This window comes from Acanthaster planci, linkage group LG09 (genome assembly GCF_054643075.1).
Source record: "Acanthaster planci isolate LZ-2023a linkage group LG09, COTS_SCS, whole genome shotgun sequence".
Lineage (NCBI taxonomy): Eukaryota > Metazoa > Echinodermata > Asteroidea > Valvatida > Acanthasteridae > Acanthaster > Acanthaster planci.
The window spans coordinates 21,044,631-21,064,887 of record NC_141785.1 but is presented as its reverse complement, the minus strand read 5'-3'; the positions used below and the strand labels follow the sequence as shown (position 1 = coordinate 21,064,887).

General features: G+C 41.9%; 1 protein-coding gene and 1 non-coding gene across 2 annotated transcripts in view; both read right to left on the bottom strand.

The window, feature by feature from the left end:
- LOC110985431 (E3 ubiquitin-protein ligase CHFR-like) overlaps positions 1-17,776 on the bottom strand; it is a 28,995-nt gene extending 11,219 nt beyond the window's left edge. Inside the window, exons 1-17 of the mRNA XM_022246443.2 lie at positions 17,115-17,776; positions 14,786-14,882; positions 12,973-13,094; positions 12,685-12,750; positions 12,040-12,226; positions 11,418-11,732; positions 10,840-10,915; positions 9,670-9,748; positions 8,591-8,658; positions 7,819-7,976; positions 7,091-7,233; positions 6,382-6,840; positions 5,818-5,901; positions 5,642-5,712; positions 5,301-5,388; positions 1,324-1,440; positions 261-336 (exon numbers count right to left, since the gene is read on the bottom strand). Coding sequence (XP_022102135.2) covers positions 261-336; positions 1,324-1,440; positions 5,301-5,388; positions 5,642-5,712; positions 5,818-5,901; positions 6,382-6,840; positions 7,091-7,233; positions 7,819-7,976; positions 8,591-8,658; positions 9,670-9,748; positions 10,840-10,915; positions 11,418-11,732; positions 12,040-12,226; positions 12,685-12,750; positions 12,973-13,094; positions 14,786-14,882; positions 17,115-17,229 — 2,321 coding nt within the window. The 5' untranslated portion in view covers positions 17,230-17,776. The remainder of the gene's footprint in view (positions 1-260; positions 337-1,323; positions 1,441-5,300; positions 5,389-5,641; positions 5,713-5,817; positions 5,902-6,381; positions 6,841-7,090; positions 7,234-7,818; positions 7,977-8,590; positions 8,659-9,669; positions 9,749-10,839; positions 10,916-11,417; positions 11,733-12,039; positions 12,227-12,684; positions 12,751-12,972; positions 13,095-14,785; positions 14,883-17,114) is intronic.
- A 248-nt stretch (positions 17,777-18,024) lies between these two features.
- Positions 18,025-18,106, bottom strand: Trnay-gua (transfer RNA tyrosine (anticodon GUA)). Its single transcript has one exon. It is a non-coding gene; the product is annotated as a tRNA-Tyr (tRNA).
- Positions 18,107-20,257: the final 2,151 nt, after the last annotated feature.

The following is a 20,257-nucleotide window of genomic DNA, read 5'->3' as shown; positions in this document are numbered from 1 at the left end:
GATTCCTGAGGGTTCCGCTTCTAATGTGTACAAGAATGGGTCTATTCACCAAGCAACAATCCTCGACTGACGCATGACAACAGTTGTTCAGAGCACAGTTTGCATACACACTGGTTATTTCAGAAACCTGTAGCATTGAAGCATACATGGGTACCAGCGGCTACACAATACCATGCAACGTCAGCTACACCTTTTTGTTGGTTATCAACCATGGGGTACTTTTGCATAGGGCAGATACAAAACAACTGTTGGCAACTTACTTTGCATGGTGAAGTTTACTGATCTGTGTACGACACTTATTTCCCCAGTGGCAGTCAGGTCTTGAAACAATTTGAACTAGAATTAAGACATGAAACAGCCGTCAATATATCAATGACACATATATATAACCAAAGCTATCAAAGAATCTTCAGTGCAAATCTTACTCCTTAACCACTTGCTGCTGGGTGCTTTTAAAAATGCAGTGCAAACAGTTTCAAGATGTTCACAGATTTTCAAGATTTTCAGTTTTCAAAATTCTTCAAAAATTCATTATTTCATTTAATGGACATTTACACCCACACGAATGACTCTTTGGTGGCTACTCGAAGCTGACAGGCAACCTTCATTGACTCCTGAGTATTTCAGCCAGGCCTGCTGCCCTGTAAAGAGAGCCCAGAATTGTGAGGTTTTGCTTAATTTCCTTGTCCCCAGTGAATGCGAGTGGCGTCTTTTCAAACGCAGCTGGATCTGCATACAGCGGTGCTGTGTTGCTCATCAATGGGGCCCTGGAGCACTTTTGTCCACAGTGCTAATCCACTTGCGCGCCATACCCAAAACAAAGGTATACTGTTTAAAAACAGTGATGGATTACCTTCGAAAAAGGCAAGCCGAAAAATGATGGCAATTTCCAGCAGTAGGTCTTTTGTTCCGAGTACAGTCTTTTGTTACACAGACCAGCTCTTTTGTCCCATTTCAGGCACCCTGGCTCTGTGTATAGACCCATGGTGCTCGAAACAGGGTTCCCTGGCAGCAAGTGATTAAGAATCCTGTTACACCTTTTATTTTTATTTTGCAGTAATGAGTATTTTACTTGAAGTCGTCTCACCTATTAAACTGAAGGCTATGATCCAAGAAGATCCTAAGAGACACTAGCAAGTCGGATTCCAATTTGGCTATGCTACAAAAATGTTTTACATCCAGAACAATGTGGGAAACTACTGCCCCAAACTAAGATCTAGTCCCTGATCTAATGACGAGTTGCTGTCATTCTAAATTCTTCTATCAGCTTGCTACAGATCCAACTGTGTCTCAAGCTAAACTGAAATCTCCACAAAAACTTACGAGGCAAATCAATCCTTGGAATATCTCTCCTATACTGGTAAGCAAGTTCTTGGAAATTTCTTAAGCCACAATGATAGCACAGTATGTTGGCTGAGGATATTCTGTTGATGGCTCCATCTAGAACAAAAGTAGGAAGAAATTCAGAACTAAATTGAAGTCCTTATAAACGATGTAATTTTACACTCAGTGCAATATCAGTGCTTGAGTTAGTTCTCTACGTACCGCTATCATTAACCAAACGATGGGTTCTGTTGTATGTTTTGTATAAAGTATATCCAACCCCAGACCACATGGATTGTTGAACCGGGAATGGGCCCTGAGCAGACCACATGGAATATTGAACAGGGAAAGGGCCCTGAGCAGACCACATGGAATGTTGAACAGGGAAAGGGCCCTGAGCAGACCACATGGAATATTGAACAGGGAAAGGGCCCTGAGCAGACCACATGGAATATTGAACAGGGAATGGGCCCTGAGCAGACCACATGGAATATTGAACAGGGAATGGGCCCTGAGCAGACCACATGGAATGTTGAACAGGGAATGGGCCCTGAGCAGACCACATGGAATATTGAACAGGGAAAGGGCCCTGAGCAGACCACATGGAATATTGAACAGGGAATGGGCCCTGAGCAGACCACATGGAATGTTGAACAGGGAATGGGCCCTGAGCAGACCACATGGAATGTTGAACAGGGAATGGGCCCTGAGCAGACCACATGGAATGATGAACAGGGAAAGGGCCCTGAGCAGACCACATGGAATGTTGAACAGGGAATGGGCCCTGAGCAGACCACATGGAATATTGAACAGGGAAAGGGCCCTGAGCAGACCACATGGAATATTGAACAGGGAAAGGGCCCTGAGCAGACCACATGGAATGTTGAACAGGGAAAGGGCCCTGAGCAGACCACATGGAATATTGAACAGGGAAAGGGCCCTGAGCAGACCACATGGAATATTGAACAGGGAATGGGCCCTGAGCAGACCACATGGAATATTGAACAGGGAATGGGCCCTGAGCAGACCACATGGAATGTTGAACAGGGAATGGGCCCTGAGCAGACCACATGGAATGATGAACAGGGAAAGGGCCCTGAGCAGACCACATGGAATGTTGAACAGGGAATGGGCCCTGAGCAGACCACATGGAATGTTGAACGGGGAATGGGCCCTGAGCAGACCACATGGAATGTTGAACAGGGAAAGGGCCCTGAGCAGACCACATGGAATATTGAACAGGGAAAGGGCCCTGAGCAGACCACATGGAATGTTGAACGGGGAATGGGCCCTGAGCAGACCACATGGAATGTTGAACAGGGAATGGGCCCTGAGCAGACCACATGGAATGTTGAACGGGGAATGGGCCCTGAGCAGACCACATGGAATGTTGAACAGGGAAAGGGCCCTGAGCAGACCACATGGAATATTGAACAGGGAAAGGGCCCTGAGCAGACCACATGGAATGTTGAACAGGGAATGGGCCCTGAGCAGACCACATGGAATGATGAACAGGGAATGGGCCCTGAGCAGACCACATGGAATGTTGAACAGGGAATGGGCCCTGAGCAGACCACATGGAATATTGAACAGGGAAAGGGCCCTGAGCAGACCACATGGAATATTGAACAGGGAAAGGGCCCTGAGCAGACCACATGGAATGTTGAACGGGGAATGGGCCCTGAGCAGACCACATGGAATGTTGAACAGGGAATGGGCCCTGAGCAGACCACATGGAATGTTGAACGGGGAATGGGCCCTGAGCAGACCACATGGAATGTTGAACAGGGAATGGGCCCTGAGCAGACCACATGGAATGTTGAACGGGGAATGGGCCCTGAGCAGACCACATGGAATGTTCAACAGGGAATGGGCCCTGAGCTGACCACATGGAATGATGAACAGGGAAAGGGCCCTGAGCAGACCACATGGAATGTTGAACGGGGAATGGGCCCTGAGCAGACCACATGGAATGTTGAACAGGGAATGGGCCCTGAGCAGACCACATGGAATGTTGAACGGGGAATGGGCCCTGAGCAGACCACATGGAATGTTGTACTGGGAACGGGCCCTGAGCAGACCACATGGAATGATGAACAGGGAATGGGCCCTGAGCAGACCACATGGAATGTTGAACTGGGAACGGGCCCTGAGCAGACCACATGGAATGTTGAACAGGGAATGGGCCCTGAGCAGACCACATGGAATGTTGAACTGGGAACGGGCCCTGAGCAGACCACATGGAATGTTGAACAGGGAATGGGCCCTGAGCTGACCACATGGAATGTTGAACAGGGAACGGGCCCTGAGCTGACCACATGGAATGTTGAACAGGGAACGGGCCCTGAGCTGACCACATGGAATGTTGAACAGGGAATGGGCCCTGAGCAGACCACATGGAATGTTGAACAGGGAACGGGCCCTGAGCAGACCACATGGAATGATGAACAGGGAATGGGCCCTGAGCAGACCACATGGAATGTTGAACAGGGAATGGGCCCTGAGCAGACCACATGGAATGTTCAACAGGGAATGGGCCCTGAGCAGACCACATGGAATGTTGAACGGGGAATGGGCCCTGAGCTGGACCAGGGGAAGGGGAAAATTTCCTGGCAACGGAGACTTCTATGGTTGGGATTACACTTCCCTGGTTTATGAATGACTATGGAATGCACACGTTAAGGTTGTGTTGCTACAAGTAAAATGGCTTTCCAACCAATGAGGGGGTACTTCTGCTCAAGGTGGATACCACGTCAGACTGGGACTTCAATCAAAAGACATTTAGTTTGAAGTCTCCAGCCATTACACAGCCATTTACAACAGTGCACCTCCAAGAGTTTGAAATGCGTTGACCAATCACAGAGCATGAAATCTGTCAACCATTTCCAAATGCGCATTGGGTCGACAGATTTCACGCACAGTGATTGGTCAATGCGTTTTAAATTCTTGGAGGTGCACTATTGTGAATCTCCTGTATTGGAATAATGTAAAGTACACATACAATGCAGTGATAATTAAGTGAAGAAAACAAAGGAAGGTGAGTTCCACCAGAAATAATACACTGAAGCTAATTAATTAAAATATAGTTAACCCTAACACTGCTCAATCCTTCACCTGTTGGAGGACTGAGGAGTGTTAGGGTTAATTGATGGGGAAAATCATACAATGAGAGAGTACTACAAGGTAGTTTACAGACATGTAAGTCAAGGCTTTAATCAACTACATGTAACTCTTTTTGCCCTTACCCAACATATACATTAATAAACACTGTATGCTCAGTGCTTGTCTGAGAGCTTGCCAACAAGTCACAAGCTCGGGTGGGACTCGAACCCACCACCTCCTGCTTACTAGTGCACAAGCTTACTCGGGTGGGACTCGAACCCACCACCTCCTGCTTACTAGTGCACAAGCTTACTCGGGTGGGACTCGAACCCATGACCTCCTGCTTACTAGTGCAGACGTCTTAACCACTGAGCATACAGTGTTTATTAATATATACGTTGGGTAAAGGCAAAAACCCGTCATCTAATTTACGTCTCCCCAACGCAAAAACACATCTTGAAAATACACGTAACTGGCCATGACTAAGAATAAGATATATGTATATCCCTTCGAGAAGTAGCCATAGCCACTAGCCAAAAACTCTTACAGGCGCACATAGCATTCAAAACATAGTTCACAGCAGTGGATCACCACTTGTTTCAATGTCCATCTCCCTGCACTATACAAGAATGCTAAAAGTTTTTGTGGTTCAAAATCAAAACTTAATTAAAAGTGTGAAATCACACGACAAGTGAAGGGACTGAAAGAAATGGCATCATCACTGTTCTTTAAACTTGGCGACTTGTAATGAAGTCACACAATATCGGATAAAATTGCCTCGGTAGTTATCAAGTCGTTAACAAAATCTGCATCAGCTAACAACCTTCCCCGATATCTCCAAGCCTGTTATATTGACCAAATGTCTGGAGTCTCACCTAGACAGATGTACTCCCCAGCATCTAACTTGGTCATACACGAAGCTAATACGTCTTTCCATGTTAAATTCTTTCTTTGCAAGTAATCCTACGTAACAAAAAACAAACGAACAATTGAAAAGAAAGTGAAATATATGTAAAAATACAGTAATAACTCAGAGTTTGGGCACGGTCGTAAGCTCTCTTTTGATGCGTTTATGAAATGTCAAAGGAATGTAACATTTCTAAGTTGACAGAATCACATCTTCGAAAGGACACAGCTGTAAATGACACCTGGCAACAAGGACTTTAGGGGAGGGGTCATGAATGATGAAATTCATGAATGAGAATCAAGTTCTTACCTTCAATATTTCTGATTCATAGGAATTTTTGAGAATAAGACTGTCAAGGCACTTTTTTCCAAAATGTAAATCTGCCAAAAAAAAAGAAGAGAAAATTGTGCTTTAATGTTTTTCACCGTTATTCCCCCAACTTCTCAGCGGTATCAACCAACATCATTGCCAATACACTACTTTACCTTGAAATTTGTTGAGGCATCCATTGCAGTCAATCCTGTTACATCCCCAGTACATATGACAGAAGAAATTCCCACAAACATCACCTGAAATATTGAGAATGAAAAATGCCATCGTAACTCGAGAAACAAGTGCCCAAGTTGACAATGAGCCGATGCCAATCACCACAGGTGACATTTACGGCACGATAAAGCAAAAAAGAAGGAAAAAGAAAGCCATCAATTGAGATGATATGTGGCCATGAATTTGAGATAGAAGTTGGAACAGTTGTTTGTAACTCTATCTACATTAAGTATTGTCAGCAGTAACACTCTGAAACAATATCACACAGTGGACATGTATATAATGTGTACAGTTTACTCCTGCTGTTTTCCTCTCTTAACCTGACAATGCAATAAATTGTACCATCCTACAATTCGTCTATCTACAATTTGAATACAATACTTTATTAGCATCCTACTGACAACATCTGACTTCCAAAATGGTATATAATAGTAGCTCTGTGAACGTCGGTGGTTGGGGTCACAACATGAGACTTGATCATGTGATGGAGTAAGCCAGCTTACACTTCTGTGAGGGTAGGCTCTGAGGGTTGGCAAAGAATTCCTGCCTTCTATCCGGCATTTGTCGTCGGCAACATCCACACATTAAATGATTGCCTCCATCAGGACACACAAACTGTGGAACTTCTGGCATTGGTACCATCTCAGCTGTACTGGTTTGCTTATAGCCTCTACAGTTCCTTGTTAGTGGCTGTGGCTGAGCCGATGTACTGGTGCTAGCCGATGCACCTGGCTGAGCCGATGTACTGGTGCTAGCCGATGCACCTGGCTGAGCCGATGTACTGGTGCTAGCCGATGCAGCTGGCTGAGCCGATGTACTGGTGCTAGCCGATGCAGCTGGCTGAGCTGATGTGCTGGTGCTAGCCGCTGCAGCTGGCTGAGCTGACGTACTGGTGCTAGCTACTGCAGATGTTGATGCTTCCCCAGAAGTGGCTGTGCTTGTTGACGACACCGTCGCTGTTGCTGTTGTGCATGGGACATACCAACAAACACACCTGAGCTTACACAATCAAGCATGTAAAAATCAAGCTCTAATCACACGTACAGTACATCTCGGATTAAACAAAATGTCCTCATTCAACAAAGTGTATTGAGGAAGATTTTTTGTTTTGGAATATCAGCCAACAAGAACCAAGGGTAAGTAACTAAATTTCACTATTGCTCCAAGCTGTACATATCGAGGCCAAAGCTAGGATATGTCAGCGCATCTCACTTGAAGTAGCTGATGTTGTTGGAAGAGCAGGATGTATGGTTATGCCTGCATTAGGTCCTGGTCCCAGGTAGCCTGGGCATTGTATACAAATAGAAGCTGGACGGCCAGGAAAAAGGTTTACTTGAGGTGCACCAATGCCGAACCTACAGAGAGACACAAAGTCATCCACCAAGAATAAACAAAATCATCCAAAGACACAAGTGTTTCACTATATCTGTATGCAGATAGAAACTGGATATCTAGAGAAGAGGTTTGCTGGCTGTGCATCAATGTCAAACCTACTGCGAGACACAGTCATCAAAACAATGACCAATATCACTGAAAGAAGAATCCTGCACAACGTGCAGAGAGATAAACATTGCAAACCCTCCAAATGTTTCCACTGAAATGTGACCTACCATTTCAAAACTAGAATTGGTAGTTTTAATGTTTGACAAATGACAGTTCGTCTCCACACAGTTCATAACTTCAAGTGGTGCACAGTGCGTACTTTATTGGCAGAAACCTTTGTAGTTATGGTTAACAAAAGTTGTGGATTTTGTATTCTTTATGTGATAACAGGTGCAATACAGGTAGCTAAAGAAGCCTTCAGCCGGGGTTTGGAATGACGGGTCCAAAATATGGTCCATTTTTTCAGGCTTCTGAACTGAATGATACCATGAACTCAGTTTGCTGAGCAAGCCTTTCACAAGGCCAATAGAGATTTGTGAGGTATGATATATACTTACATGCCTCCAAGTGGGGGCATGATATTGAACACTATCTCCCCATGATTCCTGCCACCATCATCATTATAATCTTCATCATCATCATAATCTTCATCATCCTCATCTTCTTCAGAATAACCATCATCGTAGTCCCGGACTCGACGTTTCTTAGACAGAACCTAATACCATAGAAAAAGACCAAAACTTTGGCTGAGATCATGTTGATATAGTAAGGCCAATGTGGTGGGTACAAGGTTAACGATCTTTCACTTCAATTAAATGATAAAGAGGATTGCAAAGCATGGTTAATAAATGTCCTGGGATTCAGAATGGCCTATCAGACAGCACCCATAGTAGTGACCATGGACTTGCTTCATGATGAGAAGTACGTATGTAGAAGAACTCCACCTTGGTAACAATCATCTGTGCATACCTTGTATCCTTACAATAAATTATTCAAGTGCATTTGTATGAAGATTCTGTAACTACTTGACCTCGTGAATGAAACAGTATGCCATTTCTGAGTCAATTTTGAAAAACTTATAAATGCCGATTATATGCAGTCATTGAAATGATTTTGGCTTTTTATACATGCTGCATGTATCTTTGATTCAAATTCTGCTCCTACATGGCTGCACAAACATGGCTAGATACGAGGAGAGGGCCTCATAAATACCTCACAAGGGCTAAATATGACCAAGCTAAGCACATAATGACCATTATTGTGACTTGATCTGGCCTGTTATATCCAGTCTGACTAACTAGGGTATGAAGAGAAGTCTGACTACAATACCATCATGTCTCTTGTAATCTTGTTCTTGGCATCCATTTCAGCTTTTTCGTCATCACTTCTTTTCCGATCTGAAGAAACAAACAAACAAATAAACAAAATGTCATCATTCTGCAAGTGCAATATCACCAAAATCAGATTTGTCATTTTAGTGTTACACTAATAGTTTCACAGTGTTACACTGATGGTTTCACAGTGTTACACTAATAGTTTCACAGTGTTACACTGATGGTTTCACAGTGTTACACTGATGGTTTCACAGTGTTTCACTAATAGTTTCACAGTGTTACACTAATAGTTTCACAGTGTTACACTGATGGTTTCACAGTATTTTTATTTTTTGGCACAAACATCTAACCATGCGATATCGATAATGAGAATAAGTTTGGAATGATGGTTAACTTATTTTCTTTTTAGGACCCAGCCAGAAAGTACAAACGATGGTAGGGGCCTAGGCTCATGAAGGTAATTTTTAAGTAGGCATACCTGTTTTGTATACATGTACGTAAAATAATCACACATGTTGAGTTAAAACCCCAAGAAACTATTCAGATTAACGTTTTTCAAAATGAAATGAAAACTGAGGTGTTCCGTGTAGGCCTGATAAGCTTGTTTTGTAGTTATTTTTCATTGATGCATATTAATAGAATTTTGTACCATGGAGCTTCTCAAACAAGAACAAACAAATGTAAAATACTATTGTGTAATAATGAAACGTGGATCGGATATCCCATAGTTTATTACACATTTGCCCCTTTCCTTAGCAACAGCACAACAAAAACACAAAGCAAAGCCCCCTCCCCGTATAGTAGAGAAAAGGGTACAAGTCAGCCACAAACCGATAATTGATTTTTACAAAGGCTGAATGGGGGTAATGGGAACTTAAAACAAAGCCGTTACATTTGATGTAATAAATATTAAACAGCGCCCTCGGGTGTCAAATAATATTCAGTTAATCCCCCCCCCCGCCCATCCAGCAAGTTGGGCAGATCCTTTCATTTCATCCTGACTAGAACACTGCTGGTCCCCCTGACTCTTATTTTGTGTCTGTTTCCTTTGCCTCAAGCTTTCTTTAAACTCACCTGGGTGCTCCTTGACAAATGCTTCCACAAGGCCATTGACAATGAAGTTACGACTTATTCTCTCTACTTTAACTCGACACTGTTGGTAAAGTTAAAGAAATACAACATTTTGGAGCAAATTGCACATACAGTGTGGATTGGAAATAGTGGTGACATTTGCCTTGAGTGGAACACTGCCAAGATGTAAGATGTCAGACTTGGTAAAAGCTTTCTTTCATGGCTTGAGAAAAGACCTCGTTTTATTCATCACAGGGCTGAGTCAATTCGAATAATCTACTATTGCTAATATTTGACCTTCTGTTTGATCGAATACCCGAATATTCGGTCACACTGACCGGCTGATTGTTGAACACACCATAATACAAAATCAGTTGCAATAACACGCACAATTGTGCATTATAATCAGTATCTCACATCTAGGAGTATCTCCAGCCATGATTTAGCAAGATTTAAGAGATGAACAATACTTCTTGCCCTATTGAAAATATCTGTTCCCTTTAATGAATAATTTACTTTCTAAATTGTGGTAAGATTTCTGATGCTTTTCATTTGAATCTGCTTGAAACAAGCCTCCATAATGCAATTTTTCTCATTTAAAACAAAAAAATTGTTCCCTTCCTTTTCATGAATTTTGCATTCGAATATTCAAATTCAAAATACAATATTCAAATATATGACAATTGATCAAATATTCGGTTAGTTGAGTATTCGGTCAGTCGGATATTCGGCACAGCCCTATTCTACTGCCTTTTACAAAGAAAAGGCCCAAACCAAACACAGGACTCCAATGTCTTCCTCACAAATAGGTTCTAAAAATTTGGGGTCCAGTTTTTCCCATCCCTGTGACATCATCTGATTTTGAACGTTTAGAATATATTCATTGATTTCCATGAGGGATCAAGCAATGAAAATTAACAGCAGAACAACTAAAAATAATTTGAATTCAATTTCAATTACATCCCTTGTCAAATTACACAGATCACATGTAACTGGGACAGAAAAATATGTCACATGTGAGATCCAAAACAAAATGCAATCCTCGGTGTGAGAATGGGAAGTAACTCGCAGGGATGACAACTGCTGTTAGGACCCCACTCAGCACAGGTTCCAACATGAGCTGAACCACAAACCACTAACAAATTCTGAAGTAAAATCAAAGGGAATACTCACGGACGGGCATTCTTTTGATAAATCCATCCACGAGGAGTAACACGCTGCACAGAATGAATGCAAACAGGGTTGCAGACTGCAATCAAACAATGAGAGATCATTAACCCTCCCTTGGTTTTACAGCACAAATGTGCACAAATGCCCACAGTTACTGGTGAGCATGTAGTTTCTATATGGAACTCAAACATGCACAGGTTCAGTGTGTACACAGTAGGTTGTCAGCACAAAATGACCCAGGGTCTTCTGTGCAGTCCTCTTCACTGCATTTGGTTTATTGCACAATTATGCACATGAAACAGTGAAGCACAGTTGTTGGGCAGCACAAAAGTGCAATCTGATATTCCTGTGAGGGACTGTTGGTGCAGTGCACAACACTACACATCTGTGCTTCTTTGAGGTGTTTACCAAGTGACCCAAAGAGTGACTTCAGCATAGGAGGTTTAACCCTAACCCTCCTCAATCCTTCACCTGTTGGAGGACTGAGGAGTGTTAGGGTTAATGATAGCACTTGTCAGCCTTTCATGGTCTAGCATGGATAAAGTAAGGTTTAGACACTTATGTCTAATAGATAGACTCACCTTATACAATCATGAAAGATATCTTGGCATATACTGCATATGAGATTATCAGCCATTGCTTCCCCAGCAGAACCCTGGACATCTCCTCCCTCAGGTGTCACACCTGCTGGAGAATCAACGGCAGCTACTGAACTGTCAGTTGTTTTGTCATTAGCAGAAGGGGTGATTACTGGAGTCTCGTTGGCTGTTTCTGTTCCAGTGGGAGCAACAGCCTGTTGTTTAGCAGAGTCAGTGTCAGCAACACCCTCTGATGTCACATCCACACCAGTAGAATCAGAAGTCTGTGGCAGACTGTCTGCTAAAGACAGATCAACTCTGGGAAACAGAAAGAGAACACACCATAATCATCAAGCAAAGAACATAACCATGACAAATTCTCTATTTATGAAGATCGGAGTACAGGGTTTTGGCGTCAAAGACACTTATAACACTCAGCAACATCACAGTGCTTATGTAATTTACCGTGGTATCAAACTTCAACAAGCATAAAACCCAACTGGTTGATTTTCATTATGCCTGAGCAAGAGACCAGGATGGTTGAAGTCCCCAGCCTAGCATATCTCGAAGGTTTCTCTTCTAAGCTCTCACACCAAGCCCAGTATCACTCAATCTTTCAATTTACCTTGGTTGTTCTCGAGGCTGAGAGGGCTGATCCAACTGCTCTTCTTGGCTGGTGATGTCAATTTTAGGTTTCTTGGCTTGTTCTTCTTCAATCTCTGCTGAGGAATCCACTTCACAGACCGCTCGCTTTGTGGGTGTGCTTGCTGTCATTTTCACGTCATACTCTTGTGTACATTCTTCATCACTTTCTAAACATGCCAATCAAGATGGGTAAAAGTCCAGAACAAAGGCCTAATTACAAGCAATAAAACATTCAAATGAAATAGGATGCCGTCTGTGGTGTAAAATCTTCAGAAATCTTCTCAATCTGTTATTAATGTTCAGTACACAGTAAAAAGTACAAAATACAAAGCAGACGGGTTACTATGGATATTTGGACACTGACATTCTTCTAATCTAGACATATGCAGCACATTTGGTTACAGCCCACGCCGTTACTCATGATTTCGCCACAGGTTTAGAATGGACACAGACAGTCTGCGGTAATAACATAAAACAATAGAAAAATATGTGGCTATATAATTTTGGAAGGATCCTTCTGTTATGTAACTGATCCCTCTGTGTGGACCACTCATATTACATATCAAGCTGTGGCGTACAGATCCTAATCATTAGATGCAGCACCTGTCTCAGAGTCATTAATTACCTGGGTCATCATTCACTTGGGTTTCATCAAGGAGTTGACTGAGGTCTTGAAACATATAAGCCACATCTAAGATTCAAGAAGATCATGAAAATAGCTTTACTGATGTGAATACTAGAACTAAATGACCTGCAGTTAAAATTGTTCAATAAAACAAGTAGAAAATTAGAGAAATTATGGGGGCACAGAAAGGTGTTTCAGTTTTTACAAATAAGTCCAAGACTGCAAGTACCTCGGCTAATCCTGTGTGCTTACAAATTACATGTACTCAATTAAGGAGCATATACTTACTTTTAGTTGGGTCATCTTTTTTGAAGACCAGAAAGATTTCATCACCATGCTGGAGTCTCTGAATATTGCCCTTCGTTACTCTCACCTTTCTGCTTGATGTAGAGATTAATGTTCCATTGGTACTGCAAAGAAGTATGATAAAGTTTATGATCTTATCTTAACATTTAACAATCTTTAGAAAGCACAACTGATTTTGTTTTTAATACAACTACTGAAACTATTTCATATTTTATGTACATCAGACAAGTAAGACAATAAAATATTCACCTTAAACCTGTGGCATTAATACTGAAAAATTGTTCAATCCTCATGTTAATCACTGTTGGAAAACAATTCCATAAAGACACCACAAACATTTTCACATTCTTTGTGCTTTGAATAAAACTGGGCAGACTTTAAAATACTGAATCCAAATTTGCCGCATAGAATTTTGGCTGATTCAAGGTCATTAGGGAAAAGACAAACCAATTCAGTATTCACTGAATCCTCTCACTAGACAAATGTAGTTTTTATTTGCAAATCAAAGAAAGTGAGTACAAATTACAAACTAATCAAAACTATATCAAAGACAATGAAAACCCCATACTCTACTAAGGGGTCATCCAGTTTTGTCATTTTCGCCAACGTACAAACCGCGTGTTGAAGGAGGGGATTAATTGGTTGCTTACGCTTTAGAAACATGTTCAAAATGACCATTATGAAAGACCGGCCATAGTTTATGCCTCCCACTGCTATATGCATGAGGTCCGGTTGTAGTTTCAACTTCTGTTGCAGTGCCCACATGTGCAGGATGTTTAACATGGTTCCAGAACAATCGCAATGGATGATATGATTGAAAATAATCCTCATGTAAAGAAACCGGCCCATGCTCGTGCGTGCGTGTAGTGCCTATTGGACAATGATACCTATCATGTGTTTCTTGACAGTAGCAAGTTGAATTATGAGCATACCAGGTTAGGCATGCAATTTTGACAAAAACAAGGAAATTTCACTCTTCACAAGACTTTGTACAGCGTTGTTTTCCATTTTCAATGGCATGAGTGTGAATGAATAACGAGGAAATCAGCTGATTGGAGGAAAAGTTGCATGCCTGGAGGTGACTTGCTCTGATGTGATGGATGTTGTCTTTCCTCTTGCCACTAATCTTTGGTTGTCCACAGCAGACTTGTAAGTGTACATGTATATCCTCAGACATCATAGAGAAATCATCATATTTTGTTCATTCCTTATGTCCTGGGGGGGAGGCCAAAAGAGCACTCTTCGTAGGCTTGTAAAAATGATGACAAAAATGGATGACCCCTAAACCAATAGAAACTTGGAAACACTTCAACATTTGCTACAGGGAAATGGTTTTGATTTTGTCCTGTATTCACTCTTTGCAAGACCATTGAGAAGAAAAATTTGCAGGTACATTATACCAGCTGTTGAGAATAATCTTCAAGTCGATAATGGTAGGCCTCCCCCATAAAGGAGACAATGTCTGCATCCGCTCCAAGTGGGAACAACAGAGGGTGTGTTTTGACATAAAAATACCGGTCCTTTGGCAGAAATCACCCCATGAGCGCATAGATTTATGCGAATCTGGTAAGAGCAACAGTGAACATGCGCAACCAATTTGAATGGGACTGTAAGCTTATAGTCTTTGCGTGTGTGCCGGGCGCATATTTGCATGATCCCAGTTGAAAAAACTTTCTCCCAGCCGATCTGTCCTTGGCCAGTGAGGGTGGACATCAACTCAGGGGAGATAGCAAGTGCATGTACATGTACATGTTTATCTGTCAAGGAATGGAAAATAAAACATGACCTATTTTACCTAGTGTCTTTCAGTAATACCAAGCCATCTTTATTCCTTGTCAAGACACAATGCTGGCCTGATATCAATTTGTTCTCTGGCAAACTGAGATTGCAACCTATGAACAAGAGGGAAAAAAAGTCATACGATTTTGTAAGATGCAATGCACATCAACCATGTAGGCTAGGCCTAACCACTGAACATGTACAGTATACACAGGGTGTATCAAAAAAGTATTCAGTCATAAATTAACAGGCGTGCTGTCTCCGACATGCTGAGAAGGGCACAAATCTGTGAGGAACGAAATGGTGGTCATGTGGAGGACTAAATGGATGAAGTACATGTAAATGATATTTATTGAAGCACATACCATACTTGCTTTTCTGGACTTTTGATCCAATTCTGAACAAAGCAAGTGTTTGCGCAAGCCAGTTTTTGACTAATTTAGGAAAATAGCTCCCGGTCACTCAGGCATGAAGATCTGTTCATGATCACAAGTTTAATAACAGCATGATACTCTAATGTGGCGAAACAGGGTAGCTGCGCAGACTTGTGTTTAGTCTGGGTCATTAATAATTCAGGCGCGTCTTAATCATGCATTAAACATGCGCGTGGCAACCAATCAGAAGCGCGCATTACCTTAGGTCTGGGCGCTGGCTGCGTGGGTTGCTGGGACTTCTCAAGATGGCAGCGTGCTAACCAGAGCTCTGTGGAGTTGAGTTGTATTTCGAGAGTAAATCTGACGTACGACCGCCGGTGGTTGGGGATCTACCTCAAGTGTACCTGGTGCGATCGGTTAGTGTGGTGCTTGTTCTCAGTTGCCGGAGCTGCCGATTATATCAGATCTCTTTGAAGATTGGGAATCGTTATACAGTCTCGTTTATTTAAGAAGTGGTAGATTATAGGGTTAGGGAACCCGAGCGAACCAGTTAATTGGGGAATTAGCGAAGCTTAGACTAGAAGGATTGTGTGCCGTTGTTCCATGCTTGTTGGCATAGCGACGGTTGGTTGCGGTCCTGGTCTGGGAGCTTGCTTTCCTCGTTGAGGTTTACTGGGTGCAGGTTTCCGTTAGAGTCTGGTGAGGACTATTATAATCGCCTTCTTAATCAACTTACCTGTGTTATTTCATAATAACTTAAAGTGGGTGAGGGTTATTTAAGTCACCTTAAACCTTGTTGCAGTTTGGGAACTGTGTTGCTTTGTAAGGCAGTAGAGATTATTCTTGTATAAGTGTACCCTGTTGTGTTGTACAGTTACGAAGATTGTAATTGCTTGAGTGGTCAAGACTTATCAGTTATAAGCCATCAGTAGATTATTTATTTAGACTTGAGGGTTACCCTGATCACTGTGAGGGTTACCTGGTTATTGTGAGGGTTACCCTGATCACTGTGAGGGTTACCTGGTTATTGTGAGGGTTACCCTGATCGCTGTGAGGTTTACCCTGATCACCGTGAGGGTTATTCTGGTGTAAGTTAAGGATAAGGCTTATTAATCACGTTCGTGGTGCAGTTGACCACGTAGGACAATTATCCCTGTGAGGATAATTTTGTATATAGCTAATTGCTGTTGTATAACGGATAACTGAGCACTGACATTGAATAAACCAATCATATAATTGCCTTAGAAGTCACTGGTCACCGTGAGATTTAGTCAGTCCTGTATCACTTGTATTGACATTAATTGTAATCTTTATTGACATTGGGATCAATTACCTAATCACAGCGCGGTGGTAAACTTCCACCAAACGAACAGCCCCTAAGGCATAGTCCACCGTTCGTTAACTGATATCCCCCCTTGCGTCAGGATAGCCGCTCATTCTTGCGTAAGGTTAATAAATATATTTGTGGGGTAGGCCAGGTCAATTCTATCTCCGATCCGGCCAGTCTGCTGGTCCGCCACAAAAAGGTGTCAGTTGTCCCGCCACACTAATCAACCCATGTAGGAGAAGACATTTTCAAAAAATGTTCACATTTTTATTTTGCAGTTAATTTCTGACTGTATACTTTTTAAATACACCCTGTACAGGCTATTAATTATGTTCAATCTTACAAACTACAGGGAAACCTTTTCTGTCATCTTTTGACGGGCCCTACATACAACTTGATTAATCAAGTAAACTCAATTCAGTGGCAGTCATTCATGCCATAACCAAATGACATCAGGCCAAAAGTACAGGGTCTGGGCCCAACGTTTTCTCCGCTCCTTCGTTCGTGGGAGCACGGGGCGGCGGGCCGGGGCGGATGGGTCACCGTACCTACCTCCATGACTACACCAACTGTACTACACCTGTAATGTATTCTTCTGGCAATACCCTGGACTGCAAGTGAACTGCATAGCCTGAAGGGCCTACCTTGAGCTCTTCCTATGGTGACTTCCTCTCCACAAATGGGCAGAGTAGGCGCGTCCAGGTCCGTGGTGCACACCAATTGCGCCCACTCTACACCCTCCTTGCACAATATCGACATTCCTCTTGCGGGCTAAATGGAAATCTGAAGTCAACTGAAAATCAAAAGACTACTGTTCATGCTATTTGTTACTAGGTACCCAGCTGAAGAATTCTAACGTCTCTGGGCGCCATGTAAATGTCCCGAAAGAGCATATACATGTACATGTAGGCACTGGGAACAGCTGAAGGACATGTACGAACACGCGCGCAGCTAGCTAGTACTTGCCGGCCAGGGCCGGGCTTGCACTACATTCACCAAATACGCGCCCATAGAAAACAGTATACGTAAGGGTTATCACGTGTGACGTCTGTTTGGGTCGTGCTCAAGCAAAATACTCCATGGACCACCGTGGTGACATCACAGAAATGGCGTCCACAGTAATGTTGAATAAAGCCTGGGCTAGACTGGTAAATGACCTGACATCCATGGATAATAGTCACGCAAGGTCATCCTCGTCTTGCCCTCGCCGCATAGTATTACACAAATCAAATCTGATGTAGTCTGGGGAACGACACCCAACATTATTGCACATCCAGACAGCGGGAATTTCAACGGTGAAACGGGATTTGGCAAGTGCGATCGTTGCTCGACATTAGCGCACAACATAGATCGACATGCTCGACGCAGGGACAAGGTGAAATTTAGACAAGATTTAAGCCGGCAACAGTGTGTTTCTTTTTTTTTCTTTTACCTGGCTAACTTACCCATTTTAGGTGTGTTCGACTCCAGTGTTACCCCCCAATCGTTTTCTTTGTCGAATGTATTTTTTCCGTCTATGATCGCCGACATTATTTGTGATAGATTGAAAAGATACGTATCGGACAGGATTCGAACCCGTGAGGGCAATGCCCAATGGATCTACAGTCCATCGCCTTAACCACTCGGCCACCGACACTCACGTTTAATCACTGAGTAATTTAAAGTATATATAGGTGATGATTTTGAAATATCCGACCCCCACGTCGTGTCATATGGTAAAAAATATCACCACGGATTATTCGTAAAATTGTGCATAATGCTGTATATTACTTTGAATATTTTTGAAACAATTTTTTTTTTGGTTTTGTTTGTTCGGTTTGGATTTTTTGGGGAGGGGTGTGGGGGAGGCGGATTTCCAGCAAGATCACAGCGGGCTGAACCCAGCGTCCACTGCATGCAGACAAAATCAAGTTGAAAGGTAATTTGTTTTAAGTAGTGGATATGATAGCCATTGCAATTCTCCGTTCCAGCTCTGATTAAGTGAATGAATTAAAATGATGGGTTGGACTTTTCAGGGAACGAGAAGGACCATGGACCCCAGCAGCATGTGCATGAAAATTATTTCCTGTTTTTCCATCGTTCCCCACAGGGCTATATATATATCCTGTGTCTGTGTTTAGTTTCTGAAATGTAGACAGAGAGATTTTAATTTATTATTTCATTTAATGAGGCTTTTGGTGGGTCGTACAGTACAAAACATCAGTAAAATGGAAATAGAAAAGATTGTATTAATTTGTCATAGATTTTGAAAATACCATTCGCCAGTTTGAACCTGGCAATTTCACGAATAATTCTGTCGAAACATAGTGCACTGTGTTAGAAAGGATTCAATTCGTGCTTATTTAATCGTACATGTAGCTAAGAATAACAATAAAGAAAATTCTCAGCCTTGACACTTTAACCAACAGGCGAAAAGACCATTGCCAGAGTTTTGCAAAACAGATCCTGTCCAGTCCCCGTACCAAGGCATTGTTTCCCCTTTCTTGGCTTGGTAAGAATTTGCGAAACAGTAAAAGCATCACTAGAAACCGTTTTAAAAACAGCCCAATTCCCTACTTCAATTCATAGCGTGGCTGGTACACCATTCTAATTGATTTGTCCTTGAGTGTTTTGGGGTTTTTGTGCTCATTATAAACGTCATGTAGAGTCTTTAGTTTTTGTAGTCTACCGATAAATAAATGTATTTGTCCCCATTGTTATGCCTTCTTTTGTAACTGTACAATTAAATGAAACAATATTGTAATTAATGTAATGAAACATTTTATGTAATTTATATTAATGTTGTAATAATATAATTATATTGATGTATTTTTTGTAAATTTAATTTTTATTTTGTACATTCAAATGGAATTTGGCCTCTGGGCCGCGAAGATCGAATGATTTTAAATAAACAATAATGATAACAATAATACTAATAAAAATGACCAAAGAATATAAATCATTTGCCGTGAATTTACTGAATGAAAACAATTTCTCTCTGAAAATTCCTTTGAACGAAGGGAAATAAAACTGCTAATGGATCCTATATTAATTGTTCTTTGTGTTGGTATTATTTTTTTGCAAAAAGGGGAACCAATCCATGCAATTAATTGTTCCCAGACTCACTTTTTGTGCATCTTGCTACTCTTCTTAACTTTTGAAAACTGTTAGTAATCCTTTTGGAGTAATGTATATTGAAAACGGCACTTTTCTAGTATTGTCCAAGACGATTTACACACACATGTGCATGTACATCACAGCAAAAGCGCCCTCACTTCCCGGACAAGTGAGGGTACTTTTGCTGTGATGTAAACCTGGGAAATTCTACGTTTTTCCATCCTAAAATGAAAAAATGAAGTGGGAGGGAGAAGATGGATAGAGATAAGAAAAATGGCTTTCCTTTTGAAGGAACTGACTGGAGAAGGTATATAATTAAAACGTTTAAAATAACCAAGGCTTAGGACTTTTCGTCACGACCTGTGAACACAATAGACAAGATAAGAATAATACAGTCTGGTATAAGTTCACAAGGACTGCACAGTTTCACAGTTCGACATCCAAAATAGTAGATCGCAGAGGAGGAACTTGAACCCGACAAGTTTAAGATCCAAGGGCAAAGGCTTTTCTTTGTGCTTGAGACGCTGATCGGTATGTGTTGGGCTAAAAAGAAATGATGCATGCAAAATCACTTTATGACAACTACAGGTGAGCTTGATTGGATTATTTTTTTTTACTTTGATAGTTCAAATCCCAAAACGTCCACGACTCAAGTACATTTACGTATTCCCAAATACACTTTGTTGAATGT